General features: G+C 40.3%; 1 protein-coding gene across 5 annotated transcripts in view; it reads left to right on the top strand.

The window, feature by feature from the left end:
* Window positions 1-27,052, top strand: part of RFC1 (replication factor C subunit 1) — a 101,352-nt gene that overhangs the window by 29,528 nt on the left and 44,772 nt on the right. For 2 of the 5 annotated variants that reach the window (XM_089654036.1, XM_089654037.1), the window contains exons 5-7: window positions 19,573-19,790; window positions 21,870-21,947; window positions 26,761-26,835. In XM_089654036.1, coding sequence (XP_089510162.1) covers window positions 19,573-19,790; window positions 21,870-21,947; window positions 26,761-26,835 — 371 coding nt within the window. Of the gene's footprint in view, window positions 1-13,627; window positions 13,772-13,850; window positions 14,262-19,572; window positions 19,791-21,869; window positions 21,948-26,760; window positions 26,836-27,052 lie in introns of those variants that run through there. The other 3 variants (XM_089654038.1, XM_089654040.1, XM_089654039.1) reach the window with 3 other exon arrangements.

Below are 27,052 nucleotides of genomic sequence, written 5' to 3' on the forward strand. Positions count from 1 at the left end.
TTCACATTGAACATTTTAAGTTTCGTCTACATTTTCCATTGTTTCTGATTTATGTTTATTTACTTTGAGTCACTGTTTGAAGATTTGTTTAGCTTGTACTTTACAAACAAAATAATAGCAATACTGAACTATTTAAAAGCTGCAGTAGTCTGCAGTTCTTGTTTGCACAAATCCCGCCCCCCTTGTTTCTGTGATCTGCATTGGACATCTAGCACACTACCCAGGTTTTTCGCTTGCTTGTTGGTCTTATCAACTGTTCAAAAAATATGAATACATTTAAAAATATTGTATATAGATCACAGAAAATGGTGAAAAAAAATAAAGCATCTTCCTTGGTGATCCTTTATAATTCTCACAACTCCTGAAATTAGAATTAACAGTAAATGATGAATTATTCCTCTCTGATGTTCATGTTGATACCAAATATGTGTTGTTAAATGCAATAGGCATTTATGTACGCACCTTGGTGCGTGTGTGCGTATTTGTGCAGGGTTGCTTTATTTATTTATATTTTAAACTTTTATTGCTGTTGCAAGTGGGCTCTGTGATAGTTCTATTATGTGACATGTCCTCTTTAATATAGTGATTGATGCCTCCCTGTAGTGTGTCTCAGCAGACTGAGGACAAGCGAGTCCCTGATCTCCTTCTCGAGTGGTTCTGGAATCACTGTGTGAATAAAGTTTGAGGAAGGAATTTTCCTTGACTTTCTCCACTGTCCATCCTAAAGGTAAATTTAAGTGGTCCTCCACTACTAGGAGAAACCTGTTTGAAAGGGTGCAGAAGGCTTTACATCTACTTGGGTCACTTCTACATTCAATAAATAATTTGCGCTAGTAAATATATATAAATATATGTAAAGAAATCATCAAATCATAAGTCCAGAAAAATATATATATACCAATACCACAGAAAAATATAAAAAACTTTTTAGGTGCAAAAAAACTTTTGTGCAAAAGGAGTGTCTCAATATAAAAAAAGTGTCTCAATATAAAAAATTTTTCACCAAAAAACCTTGATAATATAATGGCAGATCATCCATAAAAATATCTTCAGAAACGGAAGCTCTCCAACACACCGATCCTCATCGATCGAAATAACAGGACGAAAAACTTTGTAGTTAATCGAAAATCCACTTCTCCAATAGAAAAAGGACCACCTTCAAACGTATCCATGGGGGGAAATGCCAAGCACTCGAGAGAAACAGAAAAACTTCATGGTGTAATATTATAAAAACCAATTCCTTTATTAGATACTCATTGCACTTACTCAAGAGGTGTCCCAGCCGACACCAGCATCAACAGCATAACAGCAATCACATAAACGAGCCTGACTACTCAGCACATGTGCAATAGCTGGCAGTCAAAAACGTAATGACATCACATCAATCAAGCTCCGCCCTACGCGTTTCGTCATCGACGTCCTCACGGAGCGGATAGATGTGAGACGTCTCACCCTCATTAAATATACACTCACAGGAAACGAACAGCTGACATCAATGGGGAATCAAGCAAAGCAAGCCGCCCCAAGGATGACAGAAGTCCACAAAAAGTATACAATATATCCAATATATTTGCCATCACAAGCAAAAAACTTTAAAACAAGGGAACAAAAATAAAAAGAAATTTAAATAAAACAATGATAGTAAATAAATTAAATAAATAAATACATTAACGGGCCAATACCCTCTAAGACTGTGTTTCAAAAAAGGGAACTTAAAGGGCCAGTAACACATTAAGCACAAATAAAGGGGAACTCTAGTGATAATACAAAAATAATGCAGAAATTGTATAAAAAGCACACAATCTTCCATATGTCATCTTTAAACAGTTGCCTATATGAAAATATACTTAAAAAGCATAAAAATTAAAATTTAAATTTTAAAAATTTGTGAGAAAACAGTTCAAATCTATATCGACATTTAACCCGAATGGTTGCAAGGAATTTAGTTCATAAATCCAAAACGTCTCTTTTTTGGAAATCTCATTAACCAAATCCGAGCCCCTCCAATGGGGTTTTACCATCTCAATCCCATAAAAGGTAAGTAAGCTCGGATCACAATTATGTACCAATTTAAAATGTTTGGATACACTATGTTTATCAAATCCTTTTACTATGTTTCTTATATGTTCGCCTATTCTTGTTTTTAAACATCTCCCAGTTCTCCCAATATATCTCAAATGACATGGACATTCTAAAACATAAATCACATGTGTAGAATTACATGTAATCAGGGATTTAATATCATATTCTTTTTTGGAAAATGAAGAGCAGAATGACTTTCTTTTTTTATTACTACCGACTTTTACAGTCCTACATACTTTACACTTCCTACAAGGAAAAAAAAACATTTAAATTTGGAAACAGATCGAACTTTTTTGGGGGTTCGATGACATTGCGAGCCAATTTCATCCTAAGAGACTTATTTTTCTTATAAATGAATTTAGGAGTTTTAGATAAGAATTTATTTAGTATATCATCTTTTAGCAAAATGGGCCAATATTTTTTAAAAATTCGTTCAATATTTTTATATTGCATATTATAGTTAGTAATAAAGGGTACATTATTTTCAAATCCCACATGAGCCTTTTTATTTCCAAGAAATGTCTCCCTATCTTTAATACCAATCGAATTTCTCTCTTTAATCAAAAAGGTCTTATCATACCCTTTCTCTATAAATCTTTCAATTAACACCTCAGATTGATCGAAAAAATCTTTGTTAGCGCTATTTCTTTTTAATCTGGTAAACTGACTTTTTGGAGTGCTATATAACCAATTTGGATGATGTCCACTAGAAATAGGTATATAGCTGTTTTTGTCCACTTCCTTGAAGTAAGTTTTGGTACAAATTTGACCATTATCTTTATATAGGACCAGATCCAAAAAATTAATTCGCTCAAAATCACTAATAACAGTGAATCTCAATCCATAGCGGTTCATGTTAATATATTCCATAAAAGAATCAAGTTTTTCTCTGGATCCATCCCATACCATTATAATGTCATCAATATACCTCTTGTATAGCGCCATCTCTGGCCATTTATTGAAAATACTTTAAAAATATGGTAGAAAATGAGATTAAGAGTATTAATGTTAAAAATTCGTACTGTATCCCACCAGATATAAAATTGGGTATTGATGATCTTGAAAAGAGAAAGAATATAGTAATTAGAAGTGCTGATAAAGGGGGAAGTATTGTTGTTTTAAATAAGAATGACTATGAAAAAGAAATGAAAAGATTATTACAATCTGAAGATACATATAAAATTTTGTCAAAAAATCCCACTAAGAAACTTAAATTACTACTTAAGAGTATTATTAATAAAGGAAAAGAGTTGGGGGTATTAACTGAAAAAGAAGCAAAATATTTACTGATTAAACATCCGAGAATTAGTATATAAAGATGTAGAATCTTTATATACTAACATCGATCAAAATGATGGAATTAATGCGGTAAAATGGGCCCTTAAACATAAATCACTCCTGAAAAGATCGCAGAGGAAATTCGTTGTTGAATTACTTGAATTTGCAATGAATAATAATTTTTTTTGGTATAACAACACTTTTTTTCAGCAATGCAAAGGTGTTGCTATGGGAGCTAAGTATGCTCCCAGTGTTGCAAATCTGGTAATGGATAAATGGGAGGAAGAAAGTATTTTCAATAAATGGCCAGAGATGGCGCTATACAAGAGGTATATTGATGACATTATAATGGTATGGGATGGATCCAGAGAAAAACTCGATTCTTTTATGGAATATATTAACATGAACCGCTATGGATTGAGATTCACTGTTATTAGTGATTTTGAGCGAATTAATTTTTTGGATCTGGTCCTATATAAAGATAATGGTCAAATTTGTACCAAAACTTACTTCAAGGAAGTGGACAAAAACAGCTATATACCTATTTCTAGTGGACATCATCCAAATTGGTTATATAGCACTCCAAAAAGTCAGTTTACCAGATTAAAAAGAAATTGTAGCGCTAACAAAGATTTTTTCGATCAATCTGAGGTGTTAATTGAAAGATTTATAGAGAAAGGGTATGATAAGACCTTTTTGATTAAAGAGAGAAATTCGATTGGTATTAAAGATAGGGAGACATTTCTTGGAAATAAAAAGGCTCATGTGGGATTTGAAAATAATGTACCCTTTATTACTAACTATAATATGCAATATAAAAATATTGAACGAATTTTTAAAAAATATTGGCCCATTTTGCTAAAAGATGATATACTAAATAAATTCTTATCTAAAACTCCTAAATTCATTTATAAGAAAAATAAGTCTCTTAGGATGAAATTGGCTCGCAATGTCATCGAACCCCCAAAAAAGTTCGATCTGTTTCCAAATTTAAATGTTTTTTTTTCCTTGTAGGAAGTGTAAAGTATGTAGGACTGTAAAAGTCGGTAGTAATAAAAAAAGAAAGTCATTCTGCTCTTCATTTTCCAAAAAAGAATATGATATTAAATCCCTGATTACATGTAATTCTACACATGTGATTTATGTTTTAGAATGTCCATGTCATTTGAGATATATTGGGAGAACTGGGAGATGTTTAAAAACAAGAATAGGCGAACATATAAGAAACATAGTAAAAGGATTTGATAAACATAGTGTATCCAAACATTTTAAATTGGTACATAATTGTGATCCGAGCTTACTTACCTTTTATGGGATCGAGATGGTAAAACCCCATTGGAGGGGCTCGGATTTGGTTAATGAGATTTCCAAAAAAGAGACGTTTTGGATTTATGAACTAAATTCCTTGCAACCATTCGGGTTAAATGTCGATATAGATTTGAACTGTTTTCTCACAAATTTTTAAAATTTTAATTTTAATTTTTATGCTTTTTAAGTATATTTTCATATAGGCAACTGTTTAAAGATGATATATGGAAGATTGTGTGCTTTTTATACAATTTCTGCATTATTTTTGTATTATCACTAGAGTTCCCCTTTATTTGTGCTTAATGTGTTACTGGCCCTTTAAGTTCCCTTTTTTGAAACAGTCTTAGAGGGTATTGGCCCGTTAATGTATTTATTTATTTAATTTATTTACTATCATTGTTTTATTTAAATTTCTTTTTATTTTTGTTCCCTTGTTTTAAAGTTTTTTGCTTGTGATGGCAAATATATTGGATATATTGTATACTTTTTGTGGACTTCTGTCATCCTTGGGGCGGCTTGCTTTGCTTGATTCCCCATTGATGTCAGCTGTTCGTTTCCTGTGAGTGTATATTTAATGAGGGTGAGACGTCTCACATCTATCCGCTCCGTGAGGACGTCGATGACGAAACGCGTAGGGCGGAGCTTGATTGATGTGATGTCATTACGTTTTTGACTGCCAGCTATTGCACATGTGCTGAGTAGTCAGGCTCGTTTATGTGATTGCTGTTATGCTGTTGATGCTGGTGTCGGCTGGGACACCTCTTGAGTAAGTGCAATGAGTATCTAATAAAGGAATTGGTTTTTATAATATTACACCATGAAGTTTTTCTGTTTCTCTCGAGTGCTTGGCATTTCCCCCCATGGATACGTTTGAAGGTGGTCCTTTTTCTATTGGAGAAGTGGATTTTCGATTAACTACAAAGTTTTTCGTCCTGTTATTTCGATCGATGAGGATCGGTGTGTTGGAGAGCTTCCGTTTCTGAAGATATTTTTATGGATGATCTGCCATTATATTATCAAGGTTTTTTGGTGAAAAATTTTTTATATTGAGACACTTTTTTTATATTGAGACACTCCTTTTGCACAAAAGTTTTTTTGCACCTAAAAAGTTTTTTATATTTTTCTGTGGTATTGGTATATATATATTTTTCTGGACTTATGATTTGATGATTTCTTTACATATATTTATATATATTTACTAGCGCAAATTATTTATTAATTGGTACACTTTATATATGGTGGTTTTTTTGCAGCTGGTACACTATTAGTAAGTTATACAATTTTGACCATAGGCGCTATTATTAATTTTTCTCACTTCTACATTCACCTGCTTAGCTGGTAGAACAAATATTTAAAAGAAGTTCACAGCTGCCATTGCAGCCTTTAGCATGTTGAACTTTTCGACTGCCAGTGTCCTTGCTATATGTCCTTGGCCATCTAAGAGTTAATGTGGTTTTAAACCCTTACAAATACCTAGTGAATTGACTGGCCTCAGGTGATTCACAGAGATGAAACAAATCATCTTACTTAAGTTGTACCTGTTTATCTGTTGCAGTTTACTTTTCTCTGCATTCGAATTTGTAAAGCTTGTCTGAACTTTCAGAAACGGGATGGAGAGCTCCAATTACATTTTGCAGAGCTCAGTGAGGAGAGCTCATTGGAAGAAAGGGGGACCCCCCCCTCTTTAAACAGCACAGAGGAACAGAGTTGGGACTGTCTATCACTGGCTGTGTACTGGAGGTCCCTCCCCTGTCACTTTTTTTTTTTTTTTCTCTTGGTTTCAGGATATTTCAGAAGTGATGCGGATAGCAGAGGAACAAAGACAAAAATGTCAGTGTCTGAATTGAGTACACACTATAAAGGGATATGCTTTGTTCATAATTCTTTAAAGGATAAGTTCACCTTTTTGGACAAAAATAATAAATGCATATTTTTTGCAGGTAAAAAAATGTGCATTTATTATTTTGTCCAAAGGAGCCTGGTAAGCATTACACCAGCAGTCAGTAGATGTCATGCAGACCTGCCAGAGTATCTGCTTGCCGTACAGGAAAGTACAGCCAAGAAAATATTCTGACAGGAAGCTTCAATGAGCTACCATGGTGCTCCACAGTGCCGTGGTAGTTCATTGAAAACCAAAACCCCACAGCCACTAATGCTGTCGCGACTTGCAGTTCATTAATTCACGGAAGTCCATGAATGAGTGACGCGGCCATGTGGGCGGAGCCCCGCACAGCCACACAGTTTTTAAATCTGACAGATAGTATGGGGAAACTTCTCCCCGTACTATCTGACAGAGGCAAGGGGGGCAGGCGCGACTGCAACATTGGGAACATGTTACATGTTTCACCCTAAAAACGGGTGGAACATGTAACATGTTCCCAAAGGTGAACTTATCCTTTTAAGGCTGAATACACCAGGTAGTGCATTTTGTCAAAGTATGTGAACTTGTCTTACAATCAGCTTCTTGTGACCACCTGTACAGCAGTACTCCATTTGGAGGAGAAGAGCACCATGCTGAGCCATTCTCTTTTGTAAGAATATTTGCTGGGTCAACAGCTGATGGATAGAGAGTGAGCAGAGGGATGACCTCATCAGTAAACAGCTCCTACTTTGTCTAGCCATTAGGGCTAGGGGGATGTTCTTAACCACATTTTGCTGCTGCTGCAGTAGAAGTTGAGGATCTGGCTAATTACATTTCCTTGCATAATTTTGTGTGTAAATACTTCCGGCAATGTTTTATGCCTTTTTTTTTTTTTTTTTTTTTGTAAGTTGTAATTTCTACCATACAGTAATGTCAAGTTCGGATATGCCAACATTTTTTTTTTTTTTACTAAAATTAAGTAGGCACAGCCCTCAGGAGACTTAATGTGACCCACAATAGACATATTGCACCTCCTGCAGATTCAGTCTTCTCTGCCCTATGATATACTAGCTCTCATTGGCATCCTCTTTTTTTTAATTTCTGGAAAGTGATCCTTTTGTACCTGTAGGTTGCACTACCATGGAACTATAAATTGTCACTGCTGCAAATTACAGAGGTCTATTATACTTTTAAACAAGCTGTACAAACACCCCCTGAGTAATATTCTGTAGAGATGTAAGACTAAGGGAGACCACCCCATTCAATCCCTCTAGAAGTTTATTGCACATGTACAGCCAACCAGGGGACAGATGGCTTGTAGAAGTTATAATAAAGCTGCAACTCAGGACTGTCTAAAGCCTGGTACACACTGCAAGTTCTTTTTTTTTCAACTTGCTAGGTTGAATGGAAAAAAAACCTGACAGATCGCCATACCTATACAAGCAATGTTGTTGCAGCGATCTCCCACTTCTCTATTGTGTTCTGAAGAGGGATTCGTCAGTGGGTCAAATTATCCTGCTGGTCTATTTCCTGTTTCATAAGATGCAGCCTGGAAAGAGAGATCGCGGCAGATACTCAAGTTTGTATATCAGAAAAAGAGAAATAAAGGGATGGTACTCCCCTAGCGTAAAACCTGTATTGAGATCAACATAAAAGTTCCATTTTGCTAACATTCCCAATGTTATAGGCACCTGTCAAAAGTGCTGGTAGCTTATGCAAGCCAAGCTCATCTATCCGTATGATGCTCAGCTTCTTTTAGCACAGATAAGTGAACCGATCCCTGTGAGCCGTTATGTGCCTATAGAGAAGGACTGGAGGAAATGGCACACAAGCTGCAAAAGTTCCTATGGTAGCCAGACCTGACAGAATTTTTGGAGCCTCCATGGCTGAGAGTGGTGTATCACACACAAGCCCAGCACGTGCAGGCTCGGGAGCGTGAGCTAGAGGTGGCAGTGTGGATTGCCATGGATATTGCTGTGGATAACGCATTAGATGCCTAAAGGAGGCCACCCCGTCTGAAACACTTTGCAGTATCCACGGGGAAATGTGAGTGCAATGGAACTTTTATGTTGATCTGAATAAAGAAGGTTTTACGCTAGGGGGGGGTGCTTCCCTTTCTTTCTTTTTTTCTGGCTTTCATTTCGATTGCCAACAAAGTCTGTGACACCAGTCAAGTATCCTTGGCATTTAAGGAGTCTTACATTAGTGGATGGTTTGGAGTCATTAGAGCGTTGGATTGGAACTTTGTTTTTTTTGTCAAGTTGGTAAATTAATGTAGTTTGATGACTCTGCAAAACATCTAGGCATGGCACAAGATAGTTCTTTGCTGTCAGTCCTCCATTTTATGAATGGAGGCTGAGGTGGAAATGTGCTGATGTCACTGAAGGGCACTTCTACTAATGAAACGGAAATGATTACAGAAGTTCTTTGTAATATGGTCCCTGATATGACGCAAAAGCAATAATGTAAAAGGGATGACATTTTGATTAGAGGCTCGCATTGCTACACACGAAGAAAAAAATAGCCTTGACTTTCACTTTAACAGTAAATAATGTGAGCGTCCTTGGTTTTGAATGTCGCCAGAATACACGTCATTTGTATGCTCTGAAAGCGGTCACACCTTTAATCTGAAGAGCAAGGTCATTTTATAGTGATAAACCTTGGCAAAGTTAACCAGGTTCCCTTGCATGCATTGCGTTGTGTTTAGTTACAGTCCAGCCGTCTGTATTCCCACATATAGTTCAGAGTTTATCAAAAATTAGATATTGCCCAATAGAAGTGAAGAACTGGTCAAGGTTGTCCACTGGTGGTGGTGGTGGGGGGGACTATTCCTCTGATTTAGGAGCCCAAGGTTATGTTAACATAACCACAGGTCAGGGTTACCAGCTAAATTATATTGATTGCGGTCTGTGTTCATCCAGTGTCTAAATTTCTGTGTGTTTTTGAAGAAGGTCCTAATAGGTACAAGGCTGGCCATAGGTGTGAGAGAGTGGTCAAACATATACTCATGGTCTGATTGCCCTCAGAGTAGTAATTGTTTTGCACTCTCCATTAACCACTAGCCTACAGGGCACTTATACCCCTTTCCTGCCCAGGCCAATTTCCAGCTTTCAGCGCTGTCACACTTTGTATGACAATTGCGCGGTCATTCAACACTGTTCCCATATGAAATTTGTATCATTTTTTTGTGACAGAGCTTATTTTGGTGGTATTTAATCACCTCTGGGTTTTCAATTTTTTCTTAAACTAAAAACCAATGAAAACTTTGAAAAAAAAAAACCAAAACGTTTTTTCTTAGTTTTTGTTATAAAATTTTGTAAATAAGTGATTTTTCTCCTTCACTGATGTGCGCTAATGAGCCTGCAGTGATGGACACTGATAGGCTGCACTGATGGACACTGATGAGGAGGCACTGGTAGGTGGCACTGATGGGCATTGACAGGCATCACTGATGGGCACTGAAAGGCAGCACTCCTCTATGGCACTGATAGGTGGCACTGATTGGCATTGATAGGTGACACTGAAAGGCAGCTCAGACGGGCACTGATGTGTCATTGATGTGCACTGGTAGGTAATGATATGTGGCATTGATGTGGCACTGATGGGCACTTGCAGGTGGCATGGATGAGCACTGACAGCTGGCACTGATGGACAATGACAGGTGGCACTGCTGGGGCTACACAGATCGTCAGGGCACACTGGTCAAACAGTGCCCCGATGATCAGTGTAGATGTCCCCTCCAAGGAATGCCCATTACCGGCTCTCCACTCCTCACGAGCTGTCAGCGTGACAGCTCATGAGGAGAGAAATGCCGATAACCGGCATTTCCTTGTTTACATGAGATTAGCTGTGATTGGACACGGCTGATTACATAACCGAGCCGACATCTTCGGTTCTTTCCGTTGATCGGTGATCTGCTGTGTCCAAGGGACACAGCGCACCGCTGATAGCCGCGCTGCTCGCTCCCGGAGCCGTGCATGCGCGGTTAGAATTGGAGGACGTCATATGATGTCCTCCCAGAACGAGAGAACCACCTTGCGCCCGTCATTGTACTATATGGCGGGTGGGAGGCGGTTAACCACTTCCCGACCGGCCGTTGTATATAAACGGCCGGACGGTGGCAGTGCAGGGTCGGGTGGCCATTTATAAACGGCCGCCCGCATCCGAGGCTCGTGCGTGGCTCCTAGAGCGCGCACCCGCAAGCCCGGTGATCGCCGTGTCCCTCGGATACCGGCGATCACCTGACGTGGTACAGGACCGTCCTGTACCATGTGACCGACTGTGTCCAATAAGGACACAGTCTTAATGTAAATAGAAGCCGCATGGTGCGGCTTCCACCCCCTTGACCGCGCACGCGCGTGCCCAGAGATCGCTGGGTCCCTCAGATACAGGGGATCAGGTAACATGGTACAGGACCAATGAAATCGTCCTGTACCATGTGACCAACTGTGTCCAATAAGGACACAGTCTAAATGTAAACAGAAGCCGCATGGTGCGGCTTCCGGCTCCTTCTCCTCACACGGAGTTCTGTCTGTGAGAGAAGGAGCCGGATAGCCTGAGCAAGAGCAAGCCTGATCGCAAGTGTCCCTAATTGTCCCTGATCACGTGTCCCTGACTGTCTGTCCCTGATCACAGTGTCCCTGATCACAGTGTCCCTGATCACAGTGTCCCTGACTGTCTGTCCCTGACCACAAGTGTCCCTGACTGTCTGTCCCTGACCACAAGTGTCCCTGACTGTCTGTCCCTGACCACAAGTGTCCCTGACTGTCTGTCCCTGACCACAAGTGTCCCTGACTGTCTGTCCCTGACCACAAGTGTCCCTGACTGTCTGTCCCTGATCGCCAGCGTCCCTGATCGCCAGCGTCCCTGATCGCCAGCGTCCCTGATCGCCACACAGCGGCCCAGCTGTGTCCCTGATCACTGCATAGCGTCCCAGTGTCCCTGATCTCCACACCAGCAGGTCTTGATCACCTCCACACTACCAGGTCCTGATCATCATACCACCAAGTCTTGATCACCGCCACACCTGCAGGTCCCAATTACAGCAATACCAGCGGGTCCTGATCGCCGCCACACTAGCAGATCCTGATCACAGCCATACCAGCAGGTCCTGATCACCACCCCAGCAGATCCTGATCACCACCAAACTAGTGGGTCCTGATCCCCGCCATACCAGCGGGTTCGGATCGCCGCCACATCATTGGATCCTGATCGCTGCCAAACCCACGGGTCCTGATCACCACCATACCAGTCCTGATCACCTGAGAGCCATTACAGCAAACTGAGTACTTTTTAGTCTTTGCACACAGTTTACACACACACTCACAAAACATTGCCTGCCAGCTCACGGTATCTCTGATCACACATGTGGTATCGCATATTCAGGAAGAGTTATAGAATGTGTTTTGGGGTGTAATTTTAAGTATGCCTATGTTGTATAATAGAAATATCTCATAGATTGACAACTTTGCGTAGAAAAAAAAAACATTTTCATTTTCTTTTCACATTTTCCAAAAACTTTTGGCAAAAAATGCAGTCTTCAGAAGACTCCACATGACTCTTAAAATATACCTTGGAGTGTTTGCTTTCCAAAATGGGGTCATTTTGTGGGTAATTCCATTGTCCTGATGCTCCAGGACCTCCAAAATGGCATTAGGTAGTCAAGAAATTAGATGTGTCATTTTTTCCCCTAGAACTGCAAAAGGTGCTTATTGGATGTGGAGCCCCCTATGTGGCCAGACTGTAAAAAAGTCTCACACATTTGGTATCGCCATATTCAGGAAGAGTTATAGAATGTGTTTTGGGGTGTAATTTTAAGTATGCCTATGTTGTGTAATAGATATATCTCATAGACTGGCAACTTTGCATTGAAAAAAATACATTTTCATCTTCTTTTCACATTTTCCAAAAACATTTGGCAAAAAATGAAGTCTTCAGAAGACTCCACATGACTCTTAAAACATACCTTGGGGTGTTTTCTTTCCAAAATGGGGTCATTTTGTGGGTAATTCCTTTGTCCTGGTGCTCCAGGACCTCCAAAACTGTGATAGACAGTCAAGAAATTAGATGTGTAATTTTTGCCCCTAGAACGCCTAAGGGTGCTTATTGGATGTGGGGCCCTTCTATGTGGCTAGGCTGTGAAAAAGTTTCACACATTTGGTATCACCATACTCAGGAAGAGTAGCAGAATGTGTTTTGGGGTGTAACTGCAAGTATGCCTATGCCGTGTGAGAGAAAGAACTTGTTAAAATAACAACTTTGTGAAAAATTAAAATTATTTACTTTCATCATTTCCCCTTAAAAAATTTGCAAAAAATTACAACTTCAAAAAACTCTCCTTGCCTTTCATTAAATACCTCAGACTGTCTACTTTCCAAAAAGGGGTCATTTGGGGGGTATTTGTATTGTCCTGGCATTTTAGGGCCCTGAGAAACTATATAGGTAGCCAGTACATCAGGATTGATAAATTTTCAAATATATCAAATATATATACCGTGGTCTGTGGACTCTATAACTTTAATACAGACTAAATAATACAAACTGATTTGGGTTATTTCTACCAAACAAAGGTAGCACAATGGATTTTGGCCTAAATTAATGAAGAAAGTATATTTATTTGCAAAATCTAGTAACAAAAACGAAGAAAAACATGTTTATTTTCAAAATTTTCAGTCTTTTTCCACTTTTCTAGAAAAAAATAAAACCCCCAGTGGTGATTAAATACCACTAAATGAAAGCTCTATTTGTGTGAAAAAAATGATAAAAATTTCATTTGGATACAGTGTCGTATGCCTGAGTAACTGTGTGAGAGCACTGAAAGCTGAAAATTAGCCTGGTCAGGAAGGGGGTAAAAGTGTCTGGTCTGGAAGTGGTTAAAGAGCAATTCTACAACTTGGGCTGCTTTAGCGTTTCCAAATATTTAAAGCCAAATTGAACCTTCAATTATAATTTGCTAATACATTCCATGTGCATCAAAACAAAAAGGAGCCAAGTCAGAGGCTCCAAAGTAGGTCAATTGCTCTCTTTGAAGAAGTGATGCTTTCATTGCAGAGGTTTGACACATTCACGCTGCCATCAGCAAAGCTTCTCCTCCCTGCTAATTTGAGAGTTCAGGTTCTGACTCAGCAAGAGGTGTTTTGGATATCTGCAAAGAGATCTCTTTTCCACACAGGGTCAGGTGTCGTCCTCTACAGCATCGCTGGGAGCCGATCATGTAAACGGAGTGGCACACTCTCAGAATAGGTAAGTATTGACGTTTTTCCTATAACAGAGAAGATATAATAGGCTTAGAATGGGGATCGGAGTAGATTTAGGCTTGGCTTTTCATTTGTCTTCCACTCTAAGTAATTTTCCATGGGAGAGAAAGAAGGTTGTCAGTGTTGCCCAACTTCTGAAAATACTAGTTGCCTGGCTGCAATGCTAACCTACTAGATGTTCTGAGCTACTGACCTATGACAAATCATTTTTGCAGCTCAGGAAAGTTAGAGAAAAGCCAGATGTCAACATATTAGCTCCACACAGTAACTTCTTCAGTTGGGTCCCATACATGAAGAGTTTGCACTCTGCTGGGACAAGCAGACTTCCAACTCCCTGTAGGATTGATTAGGGATTGCAGCACTTATGCGCATGAGGAAAAGGACCCGACCTGAAAATGTTGAAGTAGGCTACACAGCACAGACTGGTAATCGTGCGACTTGTCAAAAAGGAATGTGGGAGAGCATCAGAAGTCGTAGTAAGTCCTGTGTATACTCTCTACGTTTGTCCCAGTAGGCATGCATGTCAGTGTAGTTCCTGTTCCTGCTTTTGGCTTTTTTTCCTGTTTTTTTTGTGCTTTTATTTGCTGTCAAGTAAAAATCAGTTGCTTTTTGATAAAAAAATAATCTTCTGAGGTATTTAGTGTTTCCACAGAGCTTCATCTCTGATATTAATACATTGATCTGGGGTGAATGAGGAGCCTGTGGCGATGTGTGCGTGTCATAATATTGCAGAACATGTACACAGTGCAAAGCCTTAGGAAAGCATTAGAAGCAGCAGTCAGCCATGAGTCATTAATTAAAGGATCATGTGCAGTATTAACAAGCAGATTGATGGACAGGCGATATTGCCTTTGAGTGCACGTAAGCTGCTCTGCGCAGTATTACTTCATGTGTTGCTGTAATTGTGTTCCCAAAAATATTGCTTGCCTGTCTGCCTAAACCATATTTAGCAGCAACGCACAAAATGTTCCGGGAACAAGGTGCACCACCTTATACATAGTGTCTTCCTCATCAAGATGAAACGATGAGGATTGGGAAGTGACGAGCTATTGCCAAATAGTTAATACCAATAATAGAAGATGAGTATCTGTGTCAGGGATAATTAAATTTTCTGGGATGCACTGTCCCCTATGCTACTGCTTCAGGGTATGTTCTGCTGAGGGAGAGAGTCTGATGAGGTTTGTGTGTGTTTGTATGCGTACTGTATGTAATATTTATTCACTGCACATTTGACACCCTGACACTACAGTTGTTTAATGATTTTTTTTTTTTCTCATTAATTTACACTTAGTACCTGAAATGACAAAATGAAAACAGAATTTTAGAAATGCTTGCAAATGTATGAAAAAAGAACAGAAATACATTTGGCAGGTATCCAAGCTCTTTCCAACAACACTTTTGAAATTGAACTCCGGTGCCTTCAATGTCTCTTGATCGTTGCAGAGATGTTTCTATACCTTGATTGGATACCAAAATTGAAAAAAGTGAAGGGGATCTGAATACTTTAGGAATGTACTGCATGTACACCAGGGGTGGGCAAACTTTTTGACTTGAGGGCCGCAATGGGTTCATATATTGGACCCGGGGGCCGGACCAAGAGTAGATGAATGATGTGTATGTGTCATCCATAGTAAGTATAGTAATATTCCCCCATAGTAAGCATAGTAATTAATCCCCCATATAGTAATTCATCCCCCATAGTAATTCATCCCCCATATAGTAATTCATCCCCCATATAGTAATTCATCCCCCCTATAGTAATTCATTCCCCATATTAATTCATCCCCCATATTAAGTCCCCAAGTCCCCCCTGTGTCAATTCACTTACCTTTGCTCCGCGCGTTCCTCTCGCCGTGTTCCCGCGCCGTTCCGGTGTAGCATGAAAATCTGTCTCCTATGAGGATCTGTCCCCCCTCGACGTATCTGCGCATGTGCCAGTTTCAGGCATTAGCAGCCGATCGGCGATCTCCGGCACATGCGCAGATACGTCGAGGGGGACAGATCCTCATAGGAGACAGATTTTCATGCTACACCGGTCTTCAGGGCGGACTGTGAGAGGAGCCTAGCTCCGCGGGCAGGATTAAAAGGTCTGCCGGGCCGTAGTTTGCCCATTGCTGATGTACACCCTACCATCTTGAATGAAAAAAGATACTCCTAATACCCTTGGAAGTCAGAGATTATTATCCTTCTTGTTCAGGATTTCTGTACAGTATCACAAACAGTTTGCAGAACCCCTTACAATATAAAGGACAGTACAGTTTAATACTGAAGGATTAGGAGGGCCCTGCTCGTGGAGCTTACAGTCTTAAAGAGGAATCATGTAATTGTTAGTTATTAGTAAACTCTCTCTCGCTTTTGGGCCAGTCTAATGGGATGCTATTGAGCCTGTATGGTGGTCAGAGGCACTTTCTGGGAAATCTTCTTGAGCAGGACTTATTTCTTCTCTCTTCTATGAACAGGTGTGAATGACCAAATTTAGTGTGGGAATGTGTGCACAATGTACAATGGAACCAGTGGTCATGATTGCATCAGATTTTGGCATTCATTGCGTGTATCAATGGGTCTATTCTGTTTTAGGCCCACTAAACAGCATGCCTACATATGTTTGGGGACCGTGCACACTTTATAGCCACAACCTGCCTGTTACCTAGTGGTTGATTGCATCAGGGAAATGCACCATATTACAAAAGCATGCAAATCAGACTTCTTCCATGTTCTTGTTTATCATTTTATGGCAGCCTGCACATTCCGAACTCTTGATCCAATAGAGCAAATGGAGCAAGTTTGCAGCATGAATCTGTAGTTGACAAATCTAGAACTTAAAGTTGAACTCCAGATAAAAGATAAAATAAAAAGTAGCCTTTGCTACTTACCTTCAGGCTGATTCACACTAGAGTGATTTCAGATGCGACTCACACAGAATTGTATGACAAGGGAAATCACATACCGTATTTTCCGGCGTATAAGACGACTTTTTAACCCATGAAAATCTTCTGAAAAGTCGGGGGTCGTCTTATACACCAGTATACGGCGAGCCGGTGTCAGGGTGGCACTTTTTCGGGGGGCGGCGCGTTGCCGCTCCCCCCTTCCAACGGAAGGGACACTAAGTACAGGGGCGGGCAGGGGGCTGCTGTTTCTTACCTGGCTCCGGTCCCACGACGATCCAGTCCAGGAAGCGCGGCTGCTCCTTCATTCAGCTTGGCCGCTCGAAGTTCGCGTGGCCGCTCGGCTCCGCCTCCTCACCGGTGATTGGGCGCCAGAACTGTAGCTCAGGAAAGGCACACAGGCGACCAATCACCGGCGAGAAAGTGGAGCCGAGCGGCCCCGCGAAAATCGAGTGAGGGAGCGGCCGGTAAGTGTGCAGCAGCACCATGCTGGAACACTATTGGCACTATTCCTCCCCCCCCTTGACACCAACGATGGGGCACTATTCCTCCCCCACTGACACCAACAATGAGGCACTATTCCTCCTCCCCACTGACACCAACGATGGGGCACTATTCCTCCCCCCCCCCCCCTACTGACACCAACAATGGGGCACTATTCCACCCCCCACTGACACCAATGATGGAACACTATTCCTTCCCCCACTAACACCAATGATGGGGTACTATTCCCCCCATTGACACCAATGATGGGGCACTATTCTCACCACTGATACCATTGATGGGGCACTATTCTCGCCACTGATACCAATGATGGGGCACAATTCCTGCCACTGATGCCAATGATGGGGTGCTATTCCTCCCACTGACACCAATGATGGGATGCTATTCCTCCCACTGACACCAATGATGGGACGCTATTCCTCCCACTGACACCAATGATGGGACACTATTCCTCCAACTGACATCAATGATGGGACACTATTCCTCCAACTGACACCAATGATGGGACACTTCCTCCAACTGACACCAATGATGGGACACTATTCCTCCAACTGACACCAATGATGGGACACTATTCCTCCAACTGACACCAATGATGGGGCACGATTCCTCCCACTGACACCAATGATGGGGCACGATTCCTCCCACTGACACCAATGATGGGGCATGATTCCTCCCACTGACACCAATGATGGGGCACGATTCCTCCCACTGACACTAATGATGGGACACTATTCCTCACACACTGACACTAATGATGGGGCACCATCATTGGTGTCAGTGCAAGGAATAGTGTCCCATCATTTGTATCAGTGGGAGGAATAGTGCCCCATCATTGGTGTCAGAGCAAGGAATCGTGCCCCATCATTGGTGTCAGTGGGAGGAGTAGCACCCCATCATTGGAATACCATACTGAAATACCATACCATATTGAAATCAAATCTGATGTTTTTTAATTTTTATTTGGTGTGCGTTGGAAGAGGGGTAGTCTTAAACGGCGAGTATAGCCCAAACCCTATATTTTAACAGGAAAAGTAGGGGGTGGTCTTATACGCCGGAAAATACGGTAGTTTTCAATGGCGACTGTTCACATCAGAGAAAACAGCGGGAGCCATTGGCTCCTGCTGCTGTCAATCGCAGCCAGTGAGGAGGGGGCGGGCTCAGGAGCGAGCATGCACGAGATTGCCTCCATAGCAAGCAGCATACTAGGGCGGCAAGGTGGAAGAGCCCAGAGCATCGGCAGGGGACCTGAGAAGAGGAGGATTGGGGCAGCTTTATGCAAAACCCTTGCAGAGAGCGGGTAAGTATAACATGTTTATTATTTTAAAAAAATTAGGCCTTAATATAATTTTGAAGATTGCAGTGCTTCACTCATTCTGTGTTGTTTTTATATATCTGCCTAGAGTTTAGCTTTATTAATACTATCAAAACAACATGGATCGTGTTTAGTATTGCATAGGCATACCTACTAAAGTTACCATGGAGTGTAAATGCAGAAAAAGAAAATGAAAGTCAAGTATTGCATGTTGACAGTCAGCTAAAGTGTTTTTTTTTTTTTTTTTGTGGATTCAGTCTACTGTATTTCTCCTGATAGAACTGCGTGTCTGAAGCACCTAGTGACAAAATTAAGCCGTAGCATATGTCCATACAGGGTCATCAGTCTGGTTGTGTATAGCAGCGGGGGGCTTATCAAACTCTTTTGTGAATAAAATAGTTCTATTCTTATATCTTTGTTACCTAATTGGAGGGTTTCTGCTTCAAACACAGCTTGTCACAGCTATTTATGACTTGTTCTAAACCGTTCTTGGCCTGCTGACCAAAACTACATTTTCACAGCTGTAGAAGGTCAAGTACAAGTGAATCAGACTTTGTGCACCAGACCGTGCTGTCCTAGGGCCAAAAGAACCCCTTTGGACAATGTCTGAGAATTCCTTTTCTTTTCTTCCATGGGGAACCTTTTGGTGCCGGTTTGCACAAGCTCTAACGTAGGCAATTTTCAAACTTTTTTTATTAATAAGTAATCTTTGCAGGAGTTTTATATTTGGGGTAACTGGCCCTAAAACTTATTTAGGAAGAGATTCTTTTTTTTTGTTTGCTCTTGGAGCGATTTTGTAAATTTCACTGATTTCCGTTAGTAACGGTTATTATGCATAGGATTGTATTTGCTTTAAGCTACCAGTTCCCAAAGGCAAGATGCTGATTTGGATCTCTTATTGCTTGATTCTATCTGTAGATAATATACCACAGCTAAAATCATTATTCATGTAAAAGCTTCTTTAATGTTCTGGACACTTGGATTAATCGCTGATAGGTTGTGGAACTGTTTTATTGTTTCCTTTGCCATTCCAACACCATTCCTGATATCCCTTCAATACAAATTGTAATGTTCTAATTCTAGATGAAGAAGACTTTGAAACCTTGAAAAAGAAACCAAAAGAAAATGGGAGATCTGCATTTCCTCTTCCTGCTAAGCCTCAAGTCACAACCACCAAAAGCCATGCTCCTGCCAAAGCCAAAACTCCAGAAAAGCGGATGTGTACATCAGTGGAGGATTTCTTTGGTATGGGCAACATTAAACGATCCAACAAGAAACTTGTAGAAGAGAAGAAGGAAGAGGTACTTTGCTTTTCTTGACTAATGGTTATGTATAAGCATGATAAAATGTTAGATTCCTATGGGTATAAATAGTGGTCTGAGTTGTTTTTTCTGCAATGATGTCAAAATGAGGTTTACATGGCTCTCCATTCAGATCTTGGGCTTCCTTTCTGTTCTATGTTTACAATATATGCATTTACAGGGAGAAAAGAGCAAAGCAACTGATGTGTATTGCAGTCTTTGAAGGGTATCACCCACCAGAACTGGGCCCGTAGTACATTGCTTGAAAAAATTAAAAGACCACTTTTTAATCAGAGTATAGCATCAAGTCAATTAAACTCATGGGATATTGATCTGGTCAGTTAAGTATCAGAGGGGGTTGTTAAATCAGTTTCAGCTGCTTTGGTGTTAATTAAATTAACAGGTGCACTAGATGGGCAACAATGAGATGACCCCCAAAACAGGAATGGTTTTACAGGTGGAGGCCACTGACATTGTTTTCCCTACTCATCTTTTCTGACTGTTTTTCATTAGTTTTACATTTGGCTAGGGTCAATGTCACTACTGGTAGTATGAGGCAATACCTAGACCCTACAGAGGTTGCACAGGCAGTCCAACTGCTCCAGGATGGCACATCAATACGTGCCATTGCCAGAAGGTTTGCTGTGTCTCCCAGCACAGTCTCAAGAGCATAGAGAAGAATCCAGGAGACAGGCAGTTACTCTTGGAGAGCAGGACAGGGCCATGTAGAAGGTCTTTAAGCCATCAGCAGGACCTGTATCTGCTCCTTTGTGCAAGAATGAACAGGATGAGCACTGCCAGAGCCCTACCAAATGATTTCCAGCAGGCCACTGGTGTGAATGTCTCTGACCAAACAGTCAGAAACAGACTTCATGAGGGTTTCCTGAGCCATATCCATGAAGGGACACACAGACCTCTACAAGCTAGACAATGGCACCCTGACTGCTATTAGGTATCAGGAAATACTTGGACCCATTGTCAGACCCTACGCTGGTGCAGTGGGTCCTGGGATCCCCCTTGTGCACGACAATGCCCAGCCTCATGTGGCGAGAGTATGCAGGTAGTTCCTAGAGGATGAAGGAATTGATACCATTGAATGGCCCCCACCCTTTCCTGACCTAAATCCAATAGAACACCTCTGGGATATCATGTTTTGGTCCATCCCACGACTCCAGGTTGCACCTCAGACTGTCCAGGTGCTCAGTGATGCCCAGGTCCACATCTGGGAGGAAATTCCCAGGACACCATCCGTCTTCTCATTAAGAGCATGTCCCGACGTCAGGCATGCATACAAGCACATGGGGGCCATACAAACTACTGAGTACCATTTTAAGTTGGTGCAATGAAATTTCAGCAAAATGGACTAGCCTGCTGCATAATTTTTTCACTTTGATTTTCGGGGTGTCTTTGAATTCAGTCCTCTGTAGGTTGATAATTTTAATTTCCATCAAATGATGGAGCATCCTTGCGCTCCTAACACATTACCCAGTCCATATCTCTATAGATATCCAGCATGAGATTTTCCCCTATTGAGATCTCGTGTGTTTCCAAAGTGTTCCTTTAATTTTTTTGAGCAGTGTATATACGCAGATCAAGAATTTTTGTCTTGGGATGCACATTATCTTTTTATGTTTTTAGCTGGTTTTAGAGTTTGTTGGGAAAATGAATATCAAATCTGGTATTAGGCTGGTATAAATTGACTCCTGGTATTAGGCTGCTTTAAAGTGGACCAAAATGGTATCTGAGCACATAAAGTGAAAATGCTGTTTAATTCATTTTTATTATTTAAATCCAACTCGCCCATCTATCCATGTCATATATGCTTTATTTTGTTGAGAAATCACTTTGAAAAAAAAAAACCCACCTATCATTTCTTGCCATGGCAACCCTGAGTAACGCAAGATGATTCATGTAGCATTTACTTCCTGGAATCCATCTTCCCTTAGATGGTTAGTTTAAGTCTGAGAAAGTATAAACTTTAAAAAGGTGTGGTATTTGAGACTTTTTTTTTTCATTTGATTTATATAGTTAATATAATTTGGTAATTGTTTTTAAATATTGTCTGTTCCCAATGTACAGCCTCGAAAAAGCAGTGCTGACTCTACAATGGATGATGAAGCCATTGCTAGACAGTTACAGCTTGCAGAGGATGAAGAGGTGAGTGAAACCAATTTATTTGATCTAAATCTGTGAATCACATAAATGAAAAGGCTTTGTATTGGTTTTCATTTTAAATAGACAGGGGAGTACCAATGTGTAGATTAGACAACAAGGCTTCAGTGAAATCCTAGGGTTCCTTCAGAGTTTGCCGTGGGTTATTTGAGCTGTGGCTGGCAGACCTCCCCATTTAATGGTGGATACATAGGTTTAGAGACAATACCACTTGCCAGAGCCAGCAACATGGCATCCATTATTTTCTTTTGCTTTTATTAGCTGTCTGTAAGTGTAGCATTCAGACCAGCATTGTAAGGGGGGTATTTTTCCCACTGACCAAAAATTTAGAATGCAGTTCTCTCTCTGCCCCGGATAAGTTTATTTTTTCTTAGCATGGGTAAAACGGTTGTGTTAATCTATAGTTTTATATCTGCAGCTGTCCATATTTGGCACACTGAGCTGTCCGTGAGCGGCTTGATATGCAGCATGTTTGGCCATTAACAATAATGGTTAAATTTGCCATATATATGGAGAGTTGTTGATGCTGACTATCCATATTATTCATTGGACAGTAGATGCAACAATACTATAACCAAATACATGTGCCATTGTGTCCCTAAAACAACTGCTCCATCATTTTAGCAAACTATATCTAGGTGGTAATCCTTTTTGGTTTGAAATTTTTTTTTTTTTGTGCTATTTACTTATATGTGTGTTTTACATATGCTGTAAATGCCAACTGGACCGTTGCATGCTTATAGGTGCGCCAACAGAAACAATACCGTATGCACACACCCACATTTGATTCTCACCTACATAGTTGACCAAGGGATATATACACTATATTGGCACAAGTATCGGGGGACGCTTGCGCACATGAACTTTAATGGCATCCCAGCCTTAGTTTGTAGGGTTCAATATTGAGTTGGCCCACCCTTTGCAGCTATAACAGCTTCAACTCTTCTGGGAAGGCTGTCAACAAGGTTTAGGAGTGTGTCTGTGAAAATGTTTGACCATTCTTCCTGAATCGCATTTGTGAGGTCAGGCACTGATGTTGGATGAGAAGGCCTGGCTCACAGTCTCTGCTCTAATTCATCCCAAAGGTGTTCTATCAGGTTGAGGTCAGGACTCTATGCAGGTCAGTCAAGTTCCTCCACCCCAAACTCGCTCATCCATGTCTTTATGAACCTCGCTTTGTACACTGGTGGGCCATCCCCAAACTGTTCCCACAAAGTTGAGAGCATGGAATTGTCCAAAATGTCTTGGTATGGTGATGGCCTAAGAGTTCCCTTCACTGGAACTAAGGAGCAAAGCCCATCCTCTGAAAAACAACCCCACACTATAATTCCCCCTCCACCAAACTTTCCACTTGACGCAATATAGTCCAAATTTTTTTTTTTTTTATATATACACCTGTGGTCATGGAGGTGATTGGAACACTTGAACCCAATGATTTGGAGGGGTGTCCCAATATTTTTGGCAATATAGTGTATTTTAAACCTGTGCTATATAACGAGTTAACACATCCCTGATGGATTGCATAAAGTTTTCCCAACATTAGACTGTCAGACCAGATTATCAACTGCACCAGTCCAAGGTTGCCAAATATGTATACATTTTTGGAGGAACAAGCCCTGCTCTTATTTACTATTTTGGATTTTGGGACACAGCCAACCTAAGTGGAGTTGTTCTCAAATTTAATAACCTTTTTATTACATAAAACAATATACAGCAAATTAGGATTTTTTTGCTTATTGGACCAGTCATAACTGTCTATTAAACCAAGCCAGCCAAACTTGGGAATTTGGGGTTCCTGGAAAGATAGGCCTGTTTCCAGGAATCTAAACACTTGAATGCAAAATTCGACCACATAGGAGCATGTCCAAAATATATGCTGGTGATACTGAACATCTCTGACATATAGCAGTAGGGTTTATACCCTTTTTTTTTTTTTTTTATCCTTTCAGGGGAATAATATAGCTGGTGAAGAAATGTTAAATTTAATGAGCTTATCAGCCATATTGATAGTGTCTTTAAACTATATCAGTTCCAGATCTCCCTTCGCGATCCCTCTAGAAATGGTATTAAGCGTTTTCAGTTATAAAAAATTCTGGAATGTATGCGAGTCTAGATTGAAGATAGGACCATATATTTGATGTAGGTTTGTTTGAAGATATTGGCTTTGAAAGTTAATGGCACTTCTACACTATTATCATTGATTAGTCTAAAATGGTCTTTCTGTTCTGCAAATGGCAAACTCATAGGCACATTACCAATAGACTTCCAGGCATTTTCTGAGGTGGCCTCCAACATCAGTTAAAATTTTAAAGAGCACACCAAAATTGCACAGAATAACTTAACTGCAGACCTTGCCCAATGCTTTTACTGACCTAAGTTAACTAACTTAATTAACCAAAACACTGGTGGTCTAGTTTGTCAAGGTGGAGAGCGCCAAGGTATTTATATAGCACCCAGACTTCACATGTATGTTGAGAGGTGATGTATAGTCTATACTGAGGTACAATAGATATCTCTGTGAAAAACATTTTCCCTGCAAAATGCACGTTCACCAACACAGGATGGACTTTATTTATGGACTTGTGCCAGTGTTTTGTACCTGCTCCTTTCCAGTCTGTTTGATCTGTCTTTGTTTCCACCAATGGGAGAGATTTACTAAAACTGGATCGCTCAGAATCTGGTGCAACTGTGCATGGTAGCCAATCAGCTTCTACCTTCAGCTTGTTCATTTAAGCTTTGACAAAACCTGGAAGCTGATTGGTTTCTATGCAGAGCTGCACCAGATTGTGCATGCTCCAGTTTTTGTAAATCTCCCCCAATGTTTTGTAATAGCTTAGTGGCCATGTTTAAGGTTCTATACGATTGGCTCAAAAATGTTTTTTGTACAACCGTGCCAGTGTATGTGTCATCTCATTGTGCATTAAAATATATAGTGTTCATTATACTATATGTTTTGGATTTCCCTTTTGACTTTTATATGAACTGCTAAGTCCTTCTACCTAGAATAAGAAAATAAATGTAATCTGCACATTAGTACAGGAGTAATATTGATTATCATTTTCTGAGAAGAAAGGTTACATTTATCTGTTACACAATGTCCTCTAGTTCTGTGTTCATTGAATGATCCCTTATGGCTGCCATGACTCTGATTACAAAGCACACACCTGCAGGTAATGTCCTTCGATAAGGTGTGATTTGTAACTCAGAATAAAGTTTAATAAAAAAATAAACAGATTAGTGATGTGTTTTTATCCATCAGATAAAAATAGAGAAGCAGAGCCAAGACTAACACGTTTACATCTTGATGGAACTTTGTCGTCTTATTGTTGCCAATGAATTACAAACTGCCCTTTGCTAAGACATAGTTTATCAGCTGTCAAACACTGCAGCGCTGGAAGGATAAGGGTTGCACTATTGCTAAATATTTGGGAATGTTCTGTGTGGTTTTTTTGTTTTTTTTCTTTTCATCTGTTTCCTCTCTGGTAGTGATTTATGGATCTGTTTTTGCTTCACATAGCAGCAGATTGCTTCCTTTCTTTCCCAGACTTAAGAAAAATCAATTGGTTGCTCTAGGCAACAGTAGTTATTCTTTTAAATTTAATCTTAAAGCCTACTTTCTCTAATTGGTAAAGAAATGGCTAAATATTTGTTTGGGAATGATGGGGCCACTTCTAAAGACTCAAAAGCCTCAACATGTTTGTATAAAACACCAGTATTGTATACCTGCTATGCTGTGGGCCCACTGCTGGTAATACTGCTTCTTTTTCCCCCTCAAAATTATTCCCCCCTCAAAAAAGTATGACAGTGAAATTGTGTCTGAGCAGATCCAGCATGTGTTACACAAACTGTGTTACAGTCTAACTCCTTCTACACTCACCTTTCCAAATATACCTGAGATAGGTTTAAAGTGGTAGTACACTTGCTCTAAAAAAAATCTCCCTGCAAGTTAGTGTCATAATGTGCTAGTATAATGCATTGCATGGTAGCACATTATGAAAAACGTAGACGAAAGCCCCCCAGTAGCGCGCTGTCGCCGCTGACAGGGCTTCCATCTTCACCCGGTCTTCCTTTCGGGTTTGCGGGCTCTGGCTGCTTGATTGACCAGGCTGCGATGACATCACATGCACGGGAATCTCGGCCATGGCACACAGCTCTGAAGGAAGGGCACTGGTATGCCGTTCCTTCAGAGCACATGTGATGATGATGTCATCGACTGCAGGGGCACTGAATCTCTCCTAAACGGTGCATGTTTAGGAGGTATTCCTTGTACCTACAGGTAAGTTTATAATAAAGCTTACCTTTATGTACAAGTGTCCATTGCGAGTTTACTCCCACTTTAAGGGTTTAAAAGATTTCAAAGCCATATGACCTCCCCCTTACAGGCACAGAGCATACTCACAATGCTTCCACATTTTCCAGCATCAACCATAGACTCACAGACTGGCAGTTAGGCACCAAGTTGGTTGAATACCCTGTACCTGCCATTTTATCTCTTGGACATTTCAACAGTATTTTACTTTTTTTTTTTTTCTTAATTCTCCTGCCCTTCCCACAGCGTTGTAACTAAAGTTTTACTCTTGCAGTTGGTCTTCCAAGTTCTTTTTTCATTTTAAGTTATGGCCATTTGTAATTTGTGGGCAGAAGTGGCAGTTCCTATAGTGATATTGCATCGCTGCATCCCGCAGAAGATATCCAAATCTAGCATGTAGTTTGGGTTGTCAGCAAATATGCAAATCTGAATAATTTATTTTGAGTGCAATTGTGTTTTCAGTCTTTTTTTTTTTGTTTTCTATCCCAGCTGGAAAGACAACTCCATGAAGATGAAGAGTTTGCCCGGACGCTGGCAATGATAGATGATCTACCAAAGTCTAAGGTAAGAGGAATGTTCATGTTTTGATTATTTACTTTTTCTGTATGATCTATTTTTTGCATTTTTGGTATTCAGGCCTAGAACTGTAACAGGTCCTGCCGCTTTTCTGTTAAAAAATTAGACAATAAGCTCAATTCATAAAGCCTTAAAACGGAAATGAACTCCATAAGTAAAGAAATTGCAAACAGGACAGCTCTTTATCGCAGAAGAGTCCTTCAGT

This window comes from Staurois parvus, unplaced genomic scaffold (genome assembly GCF_062004578.1).
Source record: "Staurois parvus isolate SC_StPar_1 unplaced genomic scaffold, SC_StPar_1.0 ptg000734l, whole genome shotgun sequence".
NCBI lineage: Eukaryota > Metazoa > Chordata > Amphibia > Anura > Ranidae > Staurois > Staurois parvus.